The sequence below is a fragment of the Lissotriton vulgaris genome, chromosome 2_1 (genome assembly GCF_964263255.1).
Source record: "Lissotriton vulgaris chromosome 2_1, aLisVul1.2, whole genome shotgun sequence".
Lineage (NCBI taxonomy): Eukaryota > Metazoa > Chordata > Amphibia > Caudata > Salamandridae > Lissotriton > Lissotriton vulgaris.
Genome location: NC_141687.1, coordinates 508,188,059 through 508,209,961, shown reverse-complemented (window position 1 = coordinate 508,209,961; position 21,903 = coordinate 508,188,059). Strand labels below are relative to the sequence as shown.

At 45.2% G+C, this 21,903-nt stretch overlaps 1 protein-coding gene across 2 annotated transcripts in view; it reads left to right on the top strand.

Moving 5' to 3' along the window:
• Positions 1–2,233: 2,233 nt before the first annotated feature.
• Positions 2,234–21,903, top strand: part of GTF3C3 (general transcription factor IIIC subunit 3) — a 310,738-nt gene continuing 291,068 nt past the window's right edge. Inside the window, exon 1 of one of the 2 annotated variants that reach the window (XM_086955414.1) lies at positions 2,234–2,421. In XM_086955414.1, the coding sequence (XP_086811540.1) occupies positions 2,323–2,421 (99 nt within the window). In that variant the 5' untranslated portion in view covers positions 2,234–2,322. Of the gene's footprint in view, positions 2,425–21,903 lie in introns of both variants that reach the window. The other variant, XM_086955413.1, reaches the window with a different exon arrangement.

Sequence of the window (21,903 nt, the reverse complement as noted above, 5' to 3'; positions counted from 1 at the left end):
CTGCTAAAAAACAATGCGCATTGGTCTGACTTTGAGCTAATGTCGGTAAACGAGGTCTTCAAGATAATTTCCAATCTAAAACCTTCCTCCCACACCATGGACCCCCTCCCTTCCACAATCATAAAAGAACTCAACCACACCATCTCCCATTTCTGGACAAAAATCTTTAACGCCTCTCTCACCTCAGGCTGTGTCCCAGACTCCCTTCAACTAGGACAAATCACACCCATTCTCAAGAAACCTGGGGCTGACCCCAAAAATCTTAACAACCTCAGACCTATCTCTAACCTCCCATTCCTTGCAAAAACACTGGAGAAATGTGTTCTCCTCCAACTCAATAATCATATTGATAAGTTCAACCTCTTTGATGCCTTTCAATCTGGTTTCAGAAAAGGCTGTAGCACGGAAACAGCTATGCTCAATGTCACCGACGACATTCACAAGACCCTAGACGAAGGGGATGCCTGCCTTCTCATCCTTATTGACCTATCTGCGGCATTCGACACAATAAACCATTGAGCCCTTTTGGAGACCCTGTTAAAACGGTCCGGCATTAATGGCACAGTACTAAAATGGTTCACATCCTTCCTTCAACACCGCTCGCAACAAATTAAAATTAACTCCTGTCTCTCAAAGCCAACTAAAGTCACACTTGGGGTCCCGCAAGGCTAGATCCTCTCCCCGCCCCTCTTCAATCGCTTCATGGAGCCCCTCACAATCATATTGAAAAAAGCTGTAGTGAATTACCACATTTACGCGGATGACACCCAAATCTATTTCAGGATCAAGTCTTCCAGCGACATCCAACTCCTCAATACCACCCTAATCGAGATACATACTTGGTTCTACGTTAACTACTTAAAGCTCAACCCCGACAAAACGGAACTAATCCTAATCTCTCTAAAAAGTAACCATCGTCCAATCCAAGAGTGACTCAAGAATCTGGTTGCCCTAAACTGCCCCCTCACCCTATCCGACTCAGTTAAGTCTCTAGGCATCACTCTTGACAAGAACTTATCAATGGAGTCTCACATCAAAAACTCTGCAAAAAGTGCTCTCTTCTCTCTAAAACACCTCAAGAAACTGAAACCTTTTCTACCCCACGATGACCTCAAGACAGTAGAGTTAAAAGATTTGAACACATCACTCCAGCTCTCTACTGCCTCAATTGGCTTCCCATGGAAGGGAGATGTATTTATAAACTGGCCTGCATCACACACAAAACCCTTCACTCTCCTGACCCCAACTACTTAAATAGCAAACTGAGTAGAGCAGGTCAATCCAGAACACTAAGAAGCTCCAACTCACTCCTTCTTATTCTTCCGAAATTGAAAAAGAAAACCACCCAATACCGATCGTTTTCTGGCAACACGCCCAGGATATGGAACGCTCTCCCTGGATTCCTCAGATGCAACCCCTCCTTCTCCTGTTTCAAAAGAGACCTGAAACTCCATCTCCTAAACAAATACTTTCATGACCAACGTCAACTAACCTAGTCTTCCTTATCCGAGTTGTCTCCTCTCTCTCTGAACATTCAAGAATAGTGGTGACCGGACTACGTCACTCTCGCCTTTTTCTTTTATTGCTCTCTCCCTGTCCACTCCACTGCATATTTATTTCCCATGTTGTATTTTATTTCTGCGGTCTGCTTCCTTACTGCCTACTATGTAATGTAATATCCTTCTGCTGTTTACTGTATGATACTTACGGGTCAAGCTAGCGCTATATAAAACTTTTAAAATAAATAAATAAAGCGCTAAAGCCGGCCCTGCCTATTGGCTATGCCAATGCTTGTTTTGACATGTTATCTTATCGTGAATTGATAGTAGTTTAATGTTGACTTGTGGACCATTAAGCTGCTATTTTATCCTGTACTTTTATAGATCTTTTTGTATCCGAATAAAGATTTTTGATTGATTGAACTAATTTTGCGTCTCTCGTGAACCTCCTATTCCTACCGTTCCACATCCATGTGCCCCCTGCCATTTCTGAACCCAGCGCGGGTCCTTTCGTGCTCAGAGGTCCTGTCCTCGCTGAATGTTTCAGAGTAGTGACCAGCCTGTTTACACACATTTGCCTCTCGTCCCCTCATTTAGTGAACTCCGTCTCCGCGTTGTTTGTTTAACTTTTTGTCATCGTTGTATGGGTTCGGTTATTATTCGGGGGAAAAAAACCCTGCGCGTTTATTGGTCGCTTCTGGAAACGCAACCCGGAACTCTGAGAGCTGGTAAATGTTTCGTGCGGTGTCTTTTCTCTGTGCACAATCGGTCCGTTCCATTCTCTGTCCCCCGTACGGCGGCTCTTTCGTTTTAGATTGCAGCGATGTCTGGCTTCAGCCCTGAGCTGATCGATTACTTGGAGGGGAGGATCTCCTTTGAGGAGTTCGAGAAAAGAAGGGAGGAGCGCAAATCCCTGGATAAGGTGGTGAGCATTGCAATATCTAGGTAGCATCGCCGTCAGATGGAGAATATGGGCGACTGAGCTCCTTAATGTGTCTTGGTACAGTGAGCGTGTGCATAAATGCTAACATTTGAGAGCAAGAGATTTTGAATTTTTTTTATCTTTTCAGGGTCAATTTCAGGCATGGCCAGCTAAAATATAACTTAAAAAAGTCAGTTGTTTTCGGCCTGGCACGTGTATTTTGGGATGTTTGCATGTGACGAACGGTTACTACATTACGTATTGTCACTTCACGTGTGTATTAATCTACTTGTTAATGTACAGCATCAGCGCGGCTCATCGCGTTTATTGAGCGGTGCTAGAACTTGAAAGTCATACTTTCAGCCGAGCTGTGCAACCAGATCTGTTGCACTCTTTATATGTAGCACTAACCCTTTTCTTCTGGATTTAGCATCTTAAATAAACACTTTCCAGGACTTCTGTGCAGAGTTGTCATACTTTAAAAATTAAATTTACTTCTCTGCTGGATTGCCTTTTGTAGCGACAGTATAACGTTTCTGTGCAGGGCTGCGATACTTGGCAAGGGTCAATTGAAACCTCTTCAGGAAGTACGCATTTTATTTGTGGGTGCATTTGTAAGCAATTGAAGCTCTGTGAGTGATTGATTAATATTGTGACGTTTACATTACGTTTTATATTCCTATGTGGTGCACAGAAGCACGTTCCTGGGAGTGTAGCAAGCTGCACTGAATGATACTGATAGTGCGGACTGAGCCCTAATATTTAATTTCTTATTATTATTGACTCTAATTTACCATCCTGCAGGGTTAAGCCCTGTTTTCTGTGTTAACTCCTTTTTCACGATGGTGGATCTTGGAACGCTATATTAGGAGTCGAGCAACACCGACATCTCCATCATAAATTTCATTAACAGTTTAAATTCCGTCAATGATGAGAGTTGTATTATATGTTTAAAACTTTATTTCTTATTAAGAGATTAGTGAAGTTATTTTCGTCTTTTTTCAGTTAGTCCAAAAATCCAAATAATTTTACAGACATCTCATAAGAGAAAAGTAGTTAAAATAATGCATCAAGTTATAAATTACATTAAGGGCGTTCCATAATCGAGCAAGGTCCCTATTCTCATTAAATCCATATCGGAGCGTTCAAATTCAGGAAGAGTTCGAGTTCAAGGAAAAGATTGAAATCAAAGGAGCACAACGCTTCAAAGACAACTTAAGGCAGCAAAACTTCTTATATTGCCTAGTTCATAAGACTGTGCTGAGTCTCATTAAGTCCACGAAGAACAGCGTACAGTTGCAGTGGCAATCTGTCAAAACAAATAACAAAGTAAAGCAGGGAGAAAAACAGTAGCCACAACTGTCAAGGCTCTGGGGTAGTCCTCCAAAGAAAAAGTAGTGCAAAAACGGGAATAAGAACAAATTACCTAGGAACACACAGCAATAAAAAAGTCAACATCTCACGTCGAAAACAATGTAACAGGCTCCTTTCTTCATGGACCAGTTAGGATGGCAGCATTCTTCGGTATGCAGGTTCATCTCCTCCATTTCCACGGAAATACAAGCGGCGCATACTTTTTATCACAAGGCTAGTTACAACAGTCTTGCATAGTTAGATTCTGGAAACATCAAGCTTGGTTCCCATAGGCCTTAAACACCATCCGACCTTCTCGACATCTCACTTGTTTCACTGCAAGAACAATGAACTACTAACTAAAAGGCAAAATCACTGTTAGGTAATCTGATTTTTCTAAGGCGAATCAAGCATTATTGTTTAAAATGCACAAGTTATTCTATTCAGTGTTATATGAAACATAGGAACATAGGAAGTTCATGACATTCAAGAATAATGGTTGCTTATTAAAATAATACATTTTGTTAAACTGGAATATTCTGCCATTATGACAACATTTCTAAACATGTCACTATAAGGTCAACATCCCAAATCACTTAATGCACAATTTCAGCAATATTAATTTCGTTTTTAGTTAAAGAAAGATTGCTTCAGAGCCATTCTATGGCCTACATGGATAACTATGACTGCCTATTGCCAATCAGCACATTTCAAATGCGTGTCAGTTTAATGTTAAGGTTTACGCTCTTCATTGTACATTTAGCTTACTAAGTTAATACATTTTTCGTTCTAATTAATGGACTCTATGAATATTGTTTGGTTAAAAGAGTGCTGTCAATGAGAGTTTGGGAAATGTTTTGGTATCGTGCGAGAGTGAGCAGAGCATAGATAACAATGTTTTGCAAGTGGGGGATTTTGAGAAAAAAATAAAAATTGGGGGGGGGGGGGGGGGGATTCATTTTCCCTATTGACATACAGTGAAGAAAAGACAATTTAAGGCAGGAGACAGGTAAAATAAAGCCATTTTTGTCTTTCAAAATTGGGAGTCACCCACTTGAAACAAGTCTGTTGTCATGTATACTAGAGAGGTGCTCTTATCTTTTCTTGTGGCTTTGAGGTTTGATGGATGAAATAAGTTTGCGTTCTGTGTGTAGATTTAGCACTGTTGTTCGCTCTGTGAATGATTCAGAGTCTTATCAACAGCAATCGTCTACTATTGGTAGCAGTGAGAAGCTTGCAAGGCTGGTTGCCTGAGCTTTTTTGGAATCAAGGGCTGTAGTACTCTTGCAACAATGTTTTAAACCATTTTAAATTTCTTTTTAGGAAGCAGGAAATATCATAGTGTAGATTATTAGGGTAGTTGATCATAGAAATACCAACCGTGATAGTGTTTTGTAGTTTCTCTTTGGTATCTGTAATAGGACACTATACATGTCAATTTTCTCCTTGTGGAAAATATACTCTTGGTGATTTCATTGACATGGGATCAATAATAACTTTGAATCTTTTGTCACTTTGATATTCCTCACTTTCCTTGAAGTTTCTGATCAAATGTAACATAAATATTTCTTATCAAAGAGCTGCACTGAAGACAGCCGTAATTTAAAAACTGTAGTGCATTTACTTGTAAGTAATATTCAATTCAACAGAATTTGGAAGCCCAGATCCGCTTGGTTTTATTTGGCAAAAGAATTCCTTCTATGGCCCACAAGTCCTAACTGTTGCAGTAGGCAAAGCACTCCACAACAAATGTCCCATTGTTATGGGGAAGTGATCAGATGTGAATGTGAACAATTAGCGTTTACCCACTGCAGGAGGACTGGGTTCTTGATGCTATCTCCTGGGCATTTAGCTATTGTTTTGGGATCAGTGCCCGTGCCAGGCTTGTTCAGAAAGCTAGGCTGCTGCAAGTTGAGCCACATCTTCCCCTACACAAAGGCCCCTGCCTGCAATCTCCTCTTCTAACTGTTATTGGGATTGCCAGTGTTCCATGGCTGTAACCACATCACAAATGGACCATGTCAGGACACTCTAATGTTGCATTGAAACCTGGCCTTGACTCACTATCCAGACCGTGTTACTGCACCTAAGGAGAGGGGAAAAGGTTTGGAGTATGGTGGGAAGAAGACAGTGGGTAAGGTGTAGAGTCATGAAGATAATTGCTTGTGTAGATATAGTTCTGTTTAACTTGAATTACCTTGAACTTTAACCACATACATTTCCAAATGGATTGACATTTGACAAGATCTCAGATTTAAACAAGATTGAAGTTAGATTCTCGTCACCCACAGTTCATGTCTGAATGCCAGTAAGTGATGGAAACATGCTGACTGACTAATCTAGGAGCCTATTCTGGTGTGTGCTGTTTTTGTTGGAAAGGCGTGGCTGCCAAGAAGGCACTTATACATCTTCAGTTTACTGTGAAATTTATGGCAACAGCACTTGTGTTCTTGCAGTTTAAAGTGTTAAACCATATGTCCCAGAAGGCAATGTGCTGTTGACATAAAAGTCAGAATTGGATGAAATTAACATGTCATGGGACTAAGGGGAGTCACCAGGTGGTAGTCTGACTGGGCGGTACAGTGAAGAAACCCAGTGGAAGACAGAAGTTTCGAGAGATTCCCCACCCGTGGATACCCCAGGAACCAGGATATCTAACCAGGGAAGCTGGGTGCATAGTTGTGAAGTGACGTCGGAAACCACTGTAGACCACAAAGGAGGACTTCAGGAAAGGTGCCTCTGAAGAAGACTGGGCAAGGGTCCGGTGGGATCCAAGGGTGGATTCCTGAAGAGGAGAAACTGTAAGCAGAAGCGGCAGTGTCTATGCCACTTGGAATTGACCAGGAGGCACTAAAGAGCAATGCGCACCGATTCCGGGCGCTTCAGAAGACTTAACGGTGACGTTGTCCGACCCAGGTGACTCTGAGGAAGACCATGAGCCGTGCATGAGTGGTCCCATGTCGGAAGTCGAGAACCAGGGGGTCGCTGTCTGGCGGGTGCACCAACAATTCTTGCCAGCTGCAAAAGGCATGGAAGGCAAGAAGTACAATGCTCGGACCAGGAAGCTCCAAGGGACTCGCCACAAGCAGAAAAGTCAGAGCAAGCCCCAAGCAAGTATAGGAGCACGCTGAGGCAGGAGACGACCCTCACAAGGACCCACAAGCCACAGGCACAGGAGTCGCAAGAGGACCTCGAGCGGCTTGCCAAGAAGGAAGGCTCACGGTGCAGAGGATGCAGTGAAGATGCTGTACATGGCAGGAAGAGATGCTGGAGCTACTTGTAGCCCCAAGATCTCTTGAATGCAGAGCCATCACGCCTTTGCAATGGCAAGTCAACACAGTGCACAGGGGTTTGGTCTTCCGATTCCGATGAGGGATACTGGCCTCAAAATTGCAGAGAGGACAGGTCAGGCCTCAAAGGAGTTGCAGAACCACCACCTGTGTCCGTGGGACGTCAGGAGCAGCAGACCGGTCATCTTTGTTGCAGTGCCTGCAGATGCAGGGGAGTGGCTCTTGTACTCCAAGGGAGATTACTTCGGGTGTCTTTGATGCCCACAGGCCTGTTGAAGATCCCGAATAAGCACAGACACAGACAACGAAGACGACTTGCAGAACAGCGAGACCAGGAGCAGCAGGAGTCTTCCTTGATGCAGTCTTGGTTTGAGGTGAAGTCCAAGTGTACAGACAGTCGAAGAGTGACATGGTTTAAGACTTCAGTCTTGTACCACGACGAATCTGCAGAGCCACCCACAGGTAGGCCCTTAAGTACTGTAGGGAAATGGTGGCAATGACTCGGGTCCTTCCCAGAGATGGGCTGGACAGAGGGAAGGATACTCCCATGTCCTTTGTCCAGTTTTGTGCCAGAGCGGGAGCCAAGGGCTCCCAGAACTGGTTCCAACTGGAGTATGCAAGGAGGGACCAAATGTGCCCTTCAAAGCAGACTGATGATGCTTGCAATCACCCCAACTCCAGTCCAATATACTAAGTACAGTCTGGGGGGGGTCACACTTCCCTGTGGCAGGAGACCTATTGTTCTACTTTCCCCTGCTCAAGCTTGGCTCATCAGCAGGAGGGCAGAATCGTGTCTGTGGTCGGCAGCAGCTCTAGATCGCTGTCAGACCCTGACAAGTTGTAACCGAGAATATGAGGGGGGTACTCTAAAGGAGCCCCCAAGTACATGGGATCATACGTCCAATACTGGAATCAGTGCTGAGGTATGATTCCATTAAAAATTAAGGAGGTAACCCAGTGTCTTACGGAACCCTGGGATCTTGAACAGTATATGCTAATGGTTGGTTCTGTTGAGAAAGGCAGAATTGCTTTTAAACTTTTCTTTGTCCTGACCCCATGAAAAACCAATCAGTGGGGTACAGTCAACATTGAATACCATACAAACGCAAAAATACTGATGTTATAGACTTAAAAAGTGATCAATATGTTATCAGTCATCGTGGCTCAGAAGACCACTGAGTTTGCCGCACGGCCGTCGGGCCTGCACGTATCGCCTATACGTTGTCGCATCGCAGTAAAGACTCAGTTTTCTCGCATCGCACCGGATCGTCGCAACGCATCAGGCGCCATCTTGTCGCATCGGAACCGGAGCGCAGGAAGAATCAACCCATCGCCTTCTCTGCGACCCTTTTGTTTGTTTTGCGTTCCGCATCCCAGGTACTTTGTGGAGTGGTGTGGCTCACTGGTTAGAGGCGGCAGACCCGGAAGCCGAGGACGGCCCGGGACCAGGGTTCAATTCCCGGCGCGGCAGGGTCGTGAACCAGGGTCAGCGGACTCGATAAATTCTCGCCTCGGTGCCTACTCTAACCAGGGATCACACTCGGCAACTCTGGGCATTAGCTTGCCTCATCTCCACAACGGCCCCCCACAAACGCCGGGGATGCCTGGTTTCACCTTGGAGATACCCAGGAGGGAACATCTCACAGAGAAAAGCCAGGACGGGTTCCCCAGCGGTCTATAGCGCCAGGACGCCTCCGGGTAGTAGTGCGCTTTACAAGACACACACATTCACATTTGTGAGTAAAGTGTCGCATTTCATCATCTACAAGTTTTTTTGCAACAACCTTTCTAAAGACATTCTACTCATTTTTTGTGTGTTGGATTTTGGTCATTTTGATCTTGTTCAGATCTGGTTCAGATAAAGATATTTTATTTTTCTAAACTGATGTGGTGTCCATTTGTGGTGTTTTCACTGTGTTACTGTGAGTGTTGGTACAAATACTTTACACATTGCCTTTGGGATAAGCCTGTCTGCTCGTGCCAAGCTACCAAGGGGGTGAGCGGGAGTTATCTGAAGTGTGTATCCTCCTTACCCTGACTAGAGGCAAGGGTCCCTATTTGATCATAGGTACCTACCTCTGCCAACTAGAGACCCTCATTTCTAACACATACCAGAAGAGACAATGATAGTTGATTAGAAACAGTTAATTTTGGAAGTACAATGCTCAAGAAAATACCTGAAGCAGGTGTCAATACAGGAGAGGAGGACTGTGCCTGTAATAGCAAATAGAACTGAAACTGTTCTCAAATATCCCAGTGCTGACTAGTAGGAAGGAGCATGGAGTAGTATCCCGTTAGTTGCTCCTGACAGTAAGCTATGCCGGATAACCAATGTCGAACATGCAATAATACCAATGCAAGAAATTCTTGTGATTATCTGGTGAAAGACATAGCAGCACCAGTCTGGGTGAATGAGGGGAGATTTATATTAAATATCAGAGAGGGTAGTAATAACTGTAGCCCAGTAGTCTGGGGCGCAAAGCCAAACAAGGTGCATAAAGTACGCTCCACTCTCATGGCATCAGGCAAATTTATCAGTAGCACGCAATTTGTAGCGGTGTCATTTGGCGGGAGTGTAGTACATCTGGTGTGCCTATCGAAATCGCATGGGGAGGTTAAGTGAGGGAGGTTAAGTGATATGCTAAAATCACCGAATGTTCATTCAACTCTGACTTATACCTGGTTCCTGAATTCCAATACCGGCAGCTCTGGTCCAAACACCACATTCTCTTCCCACACCCAGTTGTAATGCCGAGCATCTTATGTTACACTCCTTATGGCGTTATTTACATATCTTTAACTTGTATTTTAAAGTGGCCAGTACCAGTGTTGTGCACCTGCTTTTAAAAGGACTTCTATTAACATGCATTTACAATTTTCCCAGTGGGTTCAACTTTTTGTTATTGTTTATTTAAGAAGGACAGCATTTCTCGGAGTCTCTTTTGCGATTACACGCTCTGTTGTCCCGAAATCACTTGCAATCGGTAAACTTGTTTGTGGTGTTGGATGATTTCGGGCCAAGGATGGGCTGTGTGTTACAACAATCACCTCTGAAGCACAAACATGTTAAAAAAATTTGCATAAAAACCCCTGTGTTTATAACCTAGCTGGAAATACATTTCATCAGTTATTTTAGCACCTTCCTCCTTATCCAGGATCTTGGCAATTTGCTCCAACATTACCAGCAACATGCCCTAGCTCGCATGCCCGGCTCTGTTAATTGTTTTCTTAGGATCTGTTAAGCATTTGTACATAAAAGTAGAAAGCCAGAATACCAACCCCACAGTGACCGTTCCGCTACATTTGCTCAGACTCTGGTCATTGTCCCCTTATTCAACTCTGTTCCTTTCATTGCAAATGTTTCCAAAGCTTGTGTATGTGTACTTAAATTGCCCTAGAGAAAATGAAACAAAATAAAAGAAGCAATCTTCTTTGTATGAAACATTTTCTACACCCACCCATTTCGTAGAACATGCTCCTGCAGCGAAATGCGGGGAACGAGGGTGTAATGGGGGAGCTGTGTTGGGAGTAACGGAGTCAGAGACCTTGATTAAAGATTTCAATGAAGGCTTTATTTTTATGTAAGCTCTCCTCCTTCTGCTCGTCAGTCTTTCTCTTGCAAATTTGGCAGGGTCCGTTTTGAAATTCTTGATGGGCTCCAGAGTGGATAAGCCGGATAGGTCGGAACCCAAAAAAAAACCAAAGGAAAGAAAGGGGAGTTATTGGGACGTCCGGTATTTGTATATGCGGGGCCAGGAGTGAGGGAAACCAGTGCACAGGTGTTTGTACAGTACTACGATAGCGCTCAAGTGCTCGTGTGGGAAAGGGAATTCAAAAGACTGTACACTCTTATATATAAGTATTTACAAGCAGGCTCCTAGTCGGCAGGCTGGACACGCCATCCCACCCAACCCGCTACCTTGCCCCGTACCTGTGATAGCCACGCTCCTCCCGCGGGAGTGTGGCGGGGCGGCTCGTGGAGACGTTGGCCTCCTGGCTTGATGAAAACGCCTGGGCTTGTCTCGTCCTCTTCTTCCGCTTCTTCCTCAAGGTTCCTCGACTGCTCACTCCTTCTCCGCTCACCAACGCCTTCGTCCTACGGGGAAACGCCGTCCGACTTGTTCCGGGTTCGTCCCTCTTTTGATGCAGCTGACTCTATGACGTTTAGGAGGGGAGGAGTCTCGTCGCTTTGGAAAGCATAATTAAAGGCACCCTGTCCCTTTTCCTCCTTGTATTCCCAAAGGTGTTCGCTTTCCTTGCGTTACCATTCTTCGTGGAGGTAAGGAGAGTCATGCTGTTGAGAGGGAACACAAGCGGGGGACAAGGGGACAGCTGACCACCAGTCTCGTATTTCGTCTTCTCCCTCAGAGGAACGACCCGCCCCGTCACAGAGGGTTGTCTGATAAATCCATTGGTGTAGGAACCCCTGAATGGAATCATCCCACGGAGTCTCACTGTTCACGTTAGGAGAGAGCCAGTAGTGGTGGAGAGGGCCACAACTCAAGAAAGCCTCTGAGCTTGCCCACAGGAAATTTTACTACTGTGAAAGTAGCATGATCTGGCATGAGAATCTGCTGGAGCAGGGGTTGGGAAAAGAGCGGAAAGCTTTCTCTTACAGGAATACGGACTAGATTTCAAACAGCCTTAAATCTGCATAGAACGTTTCCCCAATTGGTCTGTGCATACAAGCAAGGAGAAAAACCAGCATTTGCAATGCAATAGGTCTAGAATTTGCGAGAGTTTAAGCTATTGGCATTGTAAATGACAATGCATTTTATTTATCTGTTTTGATAATGAACACATAAATAAAGGTCATTGTCATTTACAATGCCAATAGCTGAAACTCTTGTAAATGCGAAGCCTATTCCATTTCAGAGAAGCGTCCACAATTGTTGCAGGCTGATTGGAAAGTGAAGCGCGCATGGTGTGCTGAATGTTGCAGGAAAGCATATCGTGCCTACAGAACCTCTGACCTCCTGGCCAGGGTCCCTGCTCCCTGCCCCAGCAGCTCTACTGTTGTGCGGTTGTTGCCTACACCTCTCCTGGTAGGTGTTTAAGACCCTCTGCCAACCGCAGGCTCCTGTCTGTGCCTTATCCCTGGTGGTCCAGTGGGAGAGCCTTACTCTTCTGTTGGTCCGCTGCCCTCGGCCTCTCTGTCTTTGTGTCTGTGACTATTTTCTGTCCTTAGTTCTGTTTACTTGTTTTTTGTGACTAGTAAATTGTTTTTGAGACTGGTAATTGTTTTTGTGCCCTGTATTTGTGCCTTGTCTATTTTTTGCCTGTTTTGTGTTCCTGTGCCCTTATTTCCTCCGTGCCCATTTCAACGCCCTCTCCCGCCGCTGCTGCCCCACGGGCTTTGCCGGTTCCCGCTCCCGCATCCCAGCAGTGCGTCGCACCCCTTCCCTATTTAATGGTAGCCACTGTGCGGGCACGCAGCTGACACACGCAGCATACGCCCCACTGGCATGCAAAAGGCAAGCCCATCTGCGTCCATCCGCAAACAAACCAGCGCCATGGACCCTGTTTCTGAGACCACCCACCGCTACGACTCTGCTGCCATCCTCGCACTCAACCCCGGAAGAAGCAACAACTGCCAGTTTTTTATAAATAAATAAATCCACAGCAAACACCACCCATGGCCATCTCTTCCGCCGCCACTGTCGCCTAACCTTCACCACCCTCTGTACCACCACAGCTGCAGCTCCCACGCCGGATGTCAACACCACCGAAGCCCTGAAGTGCATCCTCCACAACGTGCGCTCCCTGCACAGACATGCTGTAAAGATCTGGGGCCACCTCTACACCCTCTTGCCAGATGTCTCCTTCTTCAAGGAAACCTGGACCAACGCCTTCTCCGCCCGACATCGCCACCGCCATCCCTGAGGGATACAAGATCCAGAGGAAAGACCGCCCCAACCTCCCAGGAGGAGGACTAATAATCACACACAAACCTCCCACTGACTCCACCTCCACCAAGAACGACGACTCCACCACCACCGAACACCTTCACTTCGAGATGCAGACCATCCCTGGAACCATCCTTCGTGGCACCCTTGCTTACAGGCTCCCCGGACCTCGAACCGCCTTCACCACTACCATCACCGACCTCGTCGCACCCCACGCCATCACCTCCACGGACTACATACACTGAACACCTCAATTTCCACCTCGACAACCTCCATGACCTCTACTCCTCCACCCTCCTGGACAACCTCACCCACATCGGACTGCAACAGCTCGTCACCACCCCCACCCACAAGGCAGGACACACCCTCGACCCCGTCTTCACAGGAGGCAACAACGTCCACTTCAGCCACACCTTGCAGCCCCTCTGGACTGACCATCACTGCGTTCACTTCAACAAACCCACCGCCCCCATACCTACACCCCACCCACCATGAAGGAACTCGAGCAAGGTCACAGAGGAGCACCTCTACTCCACCCTCAACCGCAATGCCCCCTCTACTCCAACCAACACCAACCTTGTCGCCAAAGAACTACACAGATGGATCACCAACTGCGCAGATGAACTCACATCCCCTACCGACAGCGCCCAAGGAAGGCCACCTGGTTCACCACCGACCTCCAAAAATCCAAACGCACCTACAGACGTCTCAAAAAGAATTCGAGGAACAGCAAATCTTTGGAAGACCGCACCACGTATTAAAACGCCATGATGGAGCACCACCAAGTCATCAGATCAAACAAAAGGACCTTCATCCAGAACAAGATCACCGCCAACTCCAGCAACTCGAAAGAACTCTTCAGCATCATCCAAGAATTCATGAAACCCCCCAGTGAAGCCATGGACGTCATCCCCTCTTAGGACCTCTGGAACAAATCAGCACCTACTTCCATCTGAAAATCAAGTCCCTCTACGACAACTTCAATGAACTGACACCGGATGGAGAAACCACGCATTCCCCCAGCAATGCCAGTCAACCCACCATCTCCGCCTGGACCCCAGCCACCACAGAAGACACTGAATCAACCATGAAAGGCATGCACTCAGGAGCACCCACGGACCCCTGCCCTCCTCACATCTTCCACAGAGCCGCCGCCGCTATCGCACCGGAACTACGACGCACCATCAGCACCTCCTTCAAAATCTGCATTTTTCCCAACGACTGAAAACGCGCAGAAGTCAAGCCCCTTCTAAAGAACCCTCGGCAGATCCTTTGGACCTCAAAAACTACTGACCTATCTCCCTTCTCCCCTTTGCTGCCAAAGTCATGGAGAAGACCGTCAACACCCAAGTAACGAAATTCATTGAGAGAACTCTATCCGGGACCCCTCCCAATCCGGATACCACAGCAACCATAGCACCGAGACCGCCCTACTCGTCTCCACAGAAGACAGCCGCACCCTCCCCGAAATGCGCTTTATATGGTTTAGACAATATCCTATTACCTTCTTCTACCGGTATTACCCCAAAAATAACCAATGCCAGGCTCACCTTAACTTCTTGGCCCACAATTCCCAAAAGCGTTGTACCTACTTTCCGCCAGAAGATCTGGATAGAAGGACACTGCCAGAACATTTGTGCTTCATCTGCGTTTCCTTCTCAGCACTTTGGACAGTTCTTCGCAGCTTGGGACCCCATTTTTGCCAATCGCCGAGGTGTCCAATATGCCTTTTGGATGGTGAAAACCTGGGGTTCTCATTAGGTTTGAGAAGAATTATTATAGTGGCAAGGTCCCAAGAAGGAGGAAGATCTTGATTTAGAGTAAAAACGGAGTTGAAAAGCTGAAGAAAAATTGGAGCCAATTCTTTCAGTAACATGTAGATTTCATTGGGGCGGTCGTCCGGCACTGCAGCCTTCCCTTTTTACAGCTGTTTATTATGTTATAGGCTTCTGCTATTGTAAAAGGGGCATTTCATTCACTTTTAGTTTCTTCAATAAGGAAAGGAAGGTCTAAATCCTGAAAGAACACTTCCATCTGATCCTTACTTGGTGCTATATCTTCTGTATACAAGTCTTGGAAAAACTGGACAAATGCATGTTCAATCTCCCCATCCTCCAAGATAATATTCCCAGTGACTTGGCACTTTAACTCTTTGATAACATTTCTAGCCTGGTTGGCATTAATCTTCCAAGCCTATTGTTTGCCACACCCTTCCCCGTATTCATAGTTGGCAAATCTGCTTGCTTCCCACTTACGTTTTACCCTGGCTTCCAGATAATCTGCTAGATTCGCCTTTGCCTTTATCAGCTCGCCTTCTAACCGTAATTTAATTGTTGTGTTTGAGGTATACACTATGTTGCCTCGTAATGTTTTGATTGCAACTTCTAAGGAATGTATTTCCTCCTTAAACTTTTTGTTATACACTTAGACTGGAAAGAATACCTCTAAGATATGGTTTGTATGCATCCCACACCTTGTTTAAGGTAGCAGCGTCGAGCTTAAAAGAAAAAAACTAACTTGTTCCTTTTTTCAGATTATCAACTAGGGAAATATCTGAAAGTAGAGTTCGGTTCAAAGTCCAGCTCCGCACTGGTATGGTATCTTTGAACAGTTTCTCAAGTGAGACCGCAGAATGATCAGATACATGTTCTGGAATATGAGGGATTTTCTTGGTATTGTTGCTAATAGCAGGATCATATTGTATTAGAAAACTGGTTTGATCCCTTAGCGGAAGAGAATCTAGCCTGAATCCAGCCAACATTAGCTCTAGCTACTCTCTGAGTTCAAGTCCGATTTCGGTTCTCACAGAAATCCAGTCTTAGTATAATACAGGCAATCCCTCTCTGGGTATGGTTCAAACAAATCCCCCCGGTTTGGAAAACATAATGTCCACTCTAATAACAGAAGGTAGAGAGAAATTTGCAACTTCAGAACTTAACCAGCGCCAGGAAACCCATGGTGTCAGTGCGCTCTATAAGCACCCCTTACAATACAATACAATACAATACAACCAACAGAAAATACAAGGTTATTGCGAAGTTATAGAGGAAAAAATTAACAGTCTGGTAGATAGAGTGGGGGCTATGGAAACCGCATACAAGGATATCTCTTCGAAGGTTGGCACCAACCAGGAAGAGATTAAGAAGCTTAAGAACAGCGAAAAGGACCTTAGAGATACGCTAGAATCCCTTGAAAACAATGCAAGAAGGAACAATGTTAGAATTCTAAATGTTCTAGAGGGCCTTGAAGGGGGGGACATTAAGGCCTTTGTAATTACCCTTCTAAAGGAATATAATATGGATGTTGATCAAACTACTTTAGAAGAAGATATACAAAGAGTCCATTGTGATCCTTTTTGTGAATCGTCCAGGCAGAAAAACGTCATGAAGGATTCTGGTGAATTTTAAAACATACTATTTGAAAGAAAGAATCCTTCCTGGAGCTTTAAAAGCTGGATCGTATAAATAAAGTATTGGCCGTTTCGTATCCGGTCCGATATCTCTTGTACTACTCTGGACAGTCAGTGGGAGCTCTGTAGATTTATCCAGGAAATAAGAGAATTGGGTGCCACTGCGAATATAAGATTTCCGGCATCGCTGAGAGTCATGAGGAACAACAAAATGTATAACTTCAGAGATACAAATGAGGTGAGGGACCTTATAAAGCAGAACAAGGCACAATCGGTATAATATCTACCTAAAACCGACCACCATGCATAAGGAGAGTTCATATGAGGTATTCATAGTATACCTCTAGTTATTGGGAGGGTGCAATCCAAAAAAATAGAATCACATTGGGTGGGGGAACATGTGACAGAAAAATAAATGTCCTCTTTTGTCATTATTTTCATTTTTTGTGTGTTTTGCTTGCTATGTCTTCATGACTGCCTGAGTTACCCTGGTCTTTCTTGGTACATCAATTCCTTTTATGGGTGGCCCTGATAAACCTAGGCCTCTAAAGATATTAACATAGAATTTAAACAGACTTAGGGTATCTTCGAGAAGGAGGAGGATCCTATAATATTTGTAACTGAGCGATTTTTCTTTTTTTTAAAACCTTTATTGTGCAGTATCAGCAGACAATTACGGGCCTACAACCATCCGGCCGGCCTCGACGTCAATTTAAGCACATACGCAAGTTATACGGTGACTCAGCAGTACCTCAATATAAAATAGCAAGCATTCCAAATTACACTGAAGACATATCGGACTGCTGAGATACAGGAGTAAGTAAGGTTCATTTTTAAATTTTTAAAAAGGTAAATTTTTAAATTTAGAAAATAAGAAGGATCAGATGCCATACAATCCACCGAAGGCACAGAGTGGGCAATGCATACCACAAGATATCAAACGAGCGGAATAACATAATCGGAAGAGCGGCACAAAGATACGCATATCAGGATAAAGAGCACATATTCATATTTCGTACCAGTCATTACCCACCCCATACCGAGCCTCCCTGCTGACCCAGAAGAAGGAAGAAGAAAGATAAAAAGAACTAAGGAAAGGAGAGAGAAGAAATAAAGGCCCATAGGAACTTAGAAAGGACAAAACAACCCCCCCCCCTAACCCCCACCCTACACGCATGCAGAGGCTACGGCCTACCCCCCCCCTAGCAGTGTGCCTGTCGCCCAGAAAAAGAGTACCCGAAATATAGATACAGAAATGAGAAAGAAAAGAAAGAAAAAAGGTCATATGAAACCGGAGAAGGGCCATCCATACGTGTTCCCGGTCTCCCATACCACAAATTTATTCTCCACCCCAAGAGCAACAGTCAACAACAGCAAGCAATTAATACGGTAAGAAATGGGGAGAGTTATCACATACTGCGCAGAAAGAGAACAACTTAGCCCTGGCCTGTTCGTGTGAGTCCCCCGAGGCTGGGACGGGCTTTACTCGGCGGGCATGCCAACACAAAAGAGCAAAATATCCACCCAAGGCAGAAGAGCGGGATGCAAATACAAAATGGACGTCGCCGATCACCAATAGATTCATCTTCACTGACGACCATCACCCCCAGTTCCGTCCGATTACACGTATTCCACAGCAAGGAAACAAGGGCGAGGAAAGAGGAGGCAGTCACAGGAGCCAACAGTTGCAAAAACAGTGTCTGGGCCAATAGTGGCGATACAATGGACGAAGCCACAGTCATCTGCTGAGAGAGGAATCCTTCAGTATAGTAGAAGCAGACGGACAGCTGTCCGCAGGCACCAACGCAGTCCGGGATCATCCGTTCCCCTCCGCACCCATGTGTAACCATAGTATCCTCCTCAAGGACAGGCAGAGGCAAATCCTCTCACACCTGGGAGCCATCCGACCGTAATCGCCCCAGTGTGAGCGCAATATCGTCAAGCTTTCTTCCCAACTCTCGGGAACCATCCTTCCACACAGACTGTAGGTCACCAAGAGCAGCAAGAACGTCACCGCAGGACAGCGTAGGCTCTATTCCCCACACCACAGCATTACACGGTGATTCGCGCTCCCCATCACACAGCACTTCGATAGGCAGGTTAATGCACTCCATCTCGTTCATGCAGCCATCAGGCGTTTCCACCTTGTAGGGAGAATGAAGGTAGAGCAGGGGCGAGTCCAGCTCGGGCAGGCTACAATTCGAATCACCGAGGCCTCCAAAGCACACGTCTAAGGAGCGGTCTCCGGTAATGGCCATCCCCTCTCCGACTCAGCGCTAGCGGCAAATTCGGGAGCGGCCCGCGAAAACCGGGCAAGTTCGAAAATGGAGTCGATACAGCTCACCTCCAGCGTTTCGCAGTTAAACAGTATTCCCAGTGAGCCCCCACCTCGAGGTTGCACTCCGGTCGCGTAGTGTGACAAGCAGCGCTCCTGCAGAAATTATTATATTTTTTTTTCCCTTCGGTAGTTATTTCGTCCCGGAGGACCAGCTCCGCCCAGGCCCAGCTGGCCGCTGTTGATCAATTGGCACCCGGCCGTGTTTCGCAGCAGAGGTCCCGGCTCCAGGGTTGGTGAGGCCGCCAACCAACTTCGAGGATTTCTCCGGTTACAAGGCAGGCAGAGACATCGGGATCACACGAGTGATGTCTGTGCGGATTCACCGTCACCCCGCTGCAGTGCAATCACAGGATCATGAGCAGGATTTCAGTGCGGGGCTCGGAGGCTTGCGGAGCCGGGAGCCTACGCTTCCACTCCGATCGCCATCTTGGCTCCTCCCCCCCAACTGAGCGATTTTGAGGTTATTCTCTTTCAGGAATCCCATCTTCTTAAAGAAGAATGGTCTGAAATTCTGAAAAGTCAATTGGATTGACCATTGTATATGTACTACGCAACCTGCACAGTTAAAGGTGTGGCTAGCTTATAAAAAATCATATCAATCTTTATTAGGAGATATCGTGGTAGACCCCTTAGGCAGCTGGTAATCGCTAAGGCAAAAATTCAGGGTGTATGGCTCACCTTTGTTGGACACTATGGCCCAAATTTGGACGACCCTACGCCTTTATGCACCTTATTCTTGCACTTAATAGACTTAAATGAACTTATTATTTTGGGAGGTGACTTTAATGTCTTTTTAGATCCTGCACAGGATACAACCTCTAAGAGGGCATCTGTAGCTGCACCAAAAATGAGGAAAGCTTTGAAACACTTAATCCAAGATATAGGCCTCATTGACATCTGGACATTTATGGGCCCTAAGAGAGGAGCAGAGGGGGGAAACTTCACTTTTCATAATAAAAAACACGGACATTGATCCAGGATCTTTTTTTAGTTTTTTTTCCTGATTGATTGATTGAGTAGGAGAAACTCATTGAAGAAAGTAGTGCTTGCAGCCTAAATAAGACATACTGTGTATCAACAGAAGTAAAAGGGCCAGTCCTCATGGGAGGTTACTAATGAAGACAAGGAGGTACTAAGGAGGAACTAACACGCCTATTAACAAATCAAAAGCGAGCATTTACAAAGAACAATGACACATGCCAATGAAATATGTACGGAGCTTCAACTCCATACTCTAATACAGCCTGCCTCACAGAGCAGCGCATGTGCTGCCTACGCTTGACCTAAAAAGCACCGGACTCGAGCTACCATTAAACGGGGCAAGTAGGTGTAACATTCCAGCTGTCATCTGGTCCAGCCAATAGTGACTTTCAGGCATATGGTATCGCTCAACAATGCTCAATTATAGCCTTTTGAAGTTTTGGAGCAGGACATTATTAAAAGAACAAGGGATCTATATATGTCCGCCACTAGTAAGGGACTTCTTCACTCTTGAAGCAACAAGTAGGGCAGCTTGCCGCCCTGTCCAATTCCACCCTGTGGAGCATTGTTTCCCGGGTAATTACCTACGAGTAAGGGTACATCAAGCCGAGTCTCAGCGTGAGATTTTGCCGGACGATGTTCTTTAACCCCTGGTAGGCCTTGGCAACACTACCACGAATATTAAGGATCTTTGTGAATATTCTGGATGACAAATTAAGCCCTGATGAAGTTCCGTATGAAAGAGGGTGAAACGCGTTGGCTGATGATTGATTTTACTTCAAGTTTAAATAAAGGATGATTTATCTCGACGACGTTTCTGCAATAATTCCAGGTGGACAGCACCACTGTCAGCAAACTCATTTGCTCTATAGGGATGAAGAAGTTCAGGCTTTCTGGTCTTCCTCCAAAAACGCTAGAGATAAAATGCTTTTAGAAACACTGAACAATGATCACAGAAAAAAAATTGGGAAGATGAAAAAAGAAACTTCTTGGTGGCCAGCCTGCTGAGCCCATGAGATCATAAAGAAACTATGTAGGGATCTCACCTTCCCTACAGAGGCAAATGATCCAAAGGCTTTAACTTCTATACACACCTTTTATGACAAGGTAATACTGGATATAGTAGTTGGGACCATGACATAAAATAGCCGAGTGTCCCTCAGTAGCCTATAGACGAGGGCTTTTTTACCTAAAGGAAAAGATTTGAAGAAAGAACACGACTGATCAAAATATGGTAATAGTTCTGTAGTAAAGGCCTGTCTCAAACAAGGATGAAAGGATATTGGCTAGTGCAGAGGGAGATGAATAAAGGGGACTCATTCCAAGCACCAATGAACCCAAATGGTCCAATTTGAGTGGTAGGCTCTCTTGATTTCAAGAGAAGAAGAATCTTCCATGAATTAAAACGCAGCATGCAAAAGGCTGTGTTGATCCCAAAATCTTGACAATCTGGAAGTGGTAGATGACATTTGAGGCCAACAATATATGGGTTGGCCCAACTGTTCATGCCTGAACATCCACTCAAAAACCTCTCCAGCTGTCTGTTGAGACAAGAGAACAAGTCCACTTCTACTGGACCATATAGGAAAAAAAAGAATTATAGTGAAATCCCAATGATGCAGCTCCCAGTTGCTGGAATCCTGAAGGTGGAGTGAAGGCTCCCTGTGAGACCAAAAGTGTCTGTTGGACATACCAGAAACACTGATACTCATTAAAAATGACTTACTGGGAATTAACGAAGAGACCAAGAACTTTCAGTGGATAGACCTTGAAGTAGGTTCAGGTGGGCGTGATTAACTGCAGGTGGGCAAACATGGTGAAAATAAGCAAAATAAAACTAGGCAAAGATACATCTATGCAAAATAAATAGAAATAAATGAGTATGACAGAAGAGCTTAAAGGGCAAACAAGAGAAAGACGTGATAAAGCTTATTGCAAGAAAACATTTTACATAAGACTCTTAAGTCTTGTAGACTTAGTAATAATGAAGACAGTCAGTAATTGTACCTAGATGGATAAGCAGAAAGTGCAAAAGATAGAACAGCCACTTATGGTAAACAAGGAAAAAAGGATGACTTATCTTCTAGGAGCAGAAAGAAATAGGAAGAGGGTTCTGGCAGCGAAGTAGTATCAAATAATGAATTTGTTTGATGTTTGCTGATGAGTGAGCAATTAAAGGAATGTATACACTTTATGATACCTCCT